Raw genomic sequence first — 270 nt, 5'->3', positions numbered from 1 at the left:
GTGCCCCACCGCCGGGCGGACCCGACGGGCAGGGTTGTGTCGCTCCCCGCCGCCGCGCTGGGGTCTGGTCTCGTGACGTGTAGCCGTGGCGCTGACTCCATTTTGCAAACCCCGCCGTGTCCTGCCTGTTGCAGAAACGGGACATTCAGTTGCTGAAGGCCTACATGCGCGCCATCCGCAGCGTCAACCCCAACCTGCAGAACCTGGAGGAGACCATCGAATACAACGAAATCCTGGAGTAAGTGCTGGCTCTTGTGCCGATCGGGGAGG

The 270-nt window shown here is 63.7% G+C and overlaps 1 protein-coding gene across 1 annotated transcript in view; it reads left to right on the top strand.

The window, feature by feature from the left end:
* The window catches only part of RNF41 (ring finger protein 41, E3 ubiquitin protein ligase), an 18,218-nt gene that overhangs the window by 16,982 nt on the left and 966 nt on the right, over positions 1–270 (top strand). Inside the window, exon 5 of the mRNA XM_010291876.1 lies at positions 135–238. Within this exon, the coding sequence (XP_010290178.1) occupies positions 135–238 (104 nt within the window). The remainder of the gene's footprint in view (positions 1–134; positions 239–270) is intronic.

This window comes from Phaethon lepturus, unplaced genomic scaffold, assembly GCF_000687285.1.
Source record: "Phaethon lepturus isolate BGI_N335 unplaced genomic scaffold, ASM68728v1 scaffold29117, whole genome shotgun sequence".
NCBI classification, from domain to species: Eukaryota; Metazoa; Chordata; class Aves; order Phaethontiformes; family Phaethontidae; genus Phaethon; species Phaethon lepturus.
Note: the sequence above shows the minus strand (reverse complement) of the source record. Positions and strands in the feature narration are given on the sequence as shown.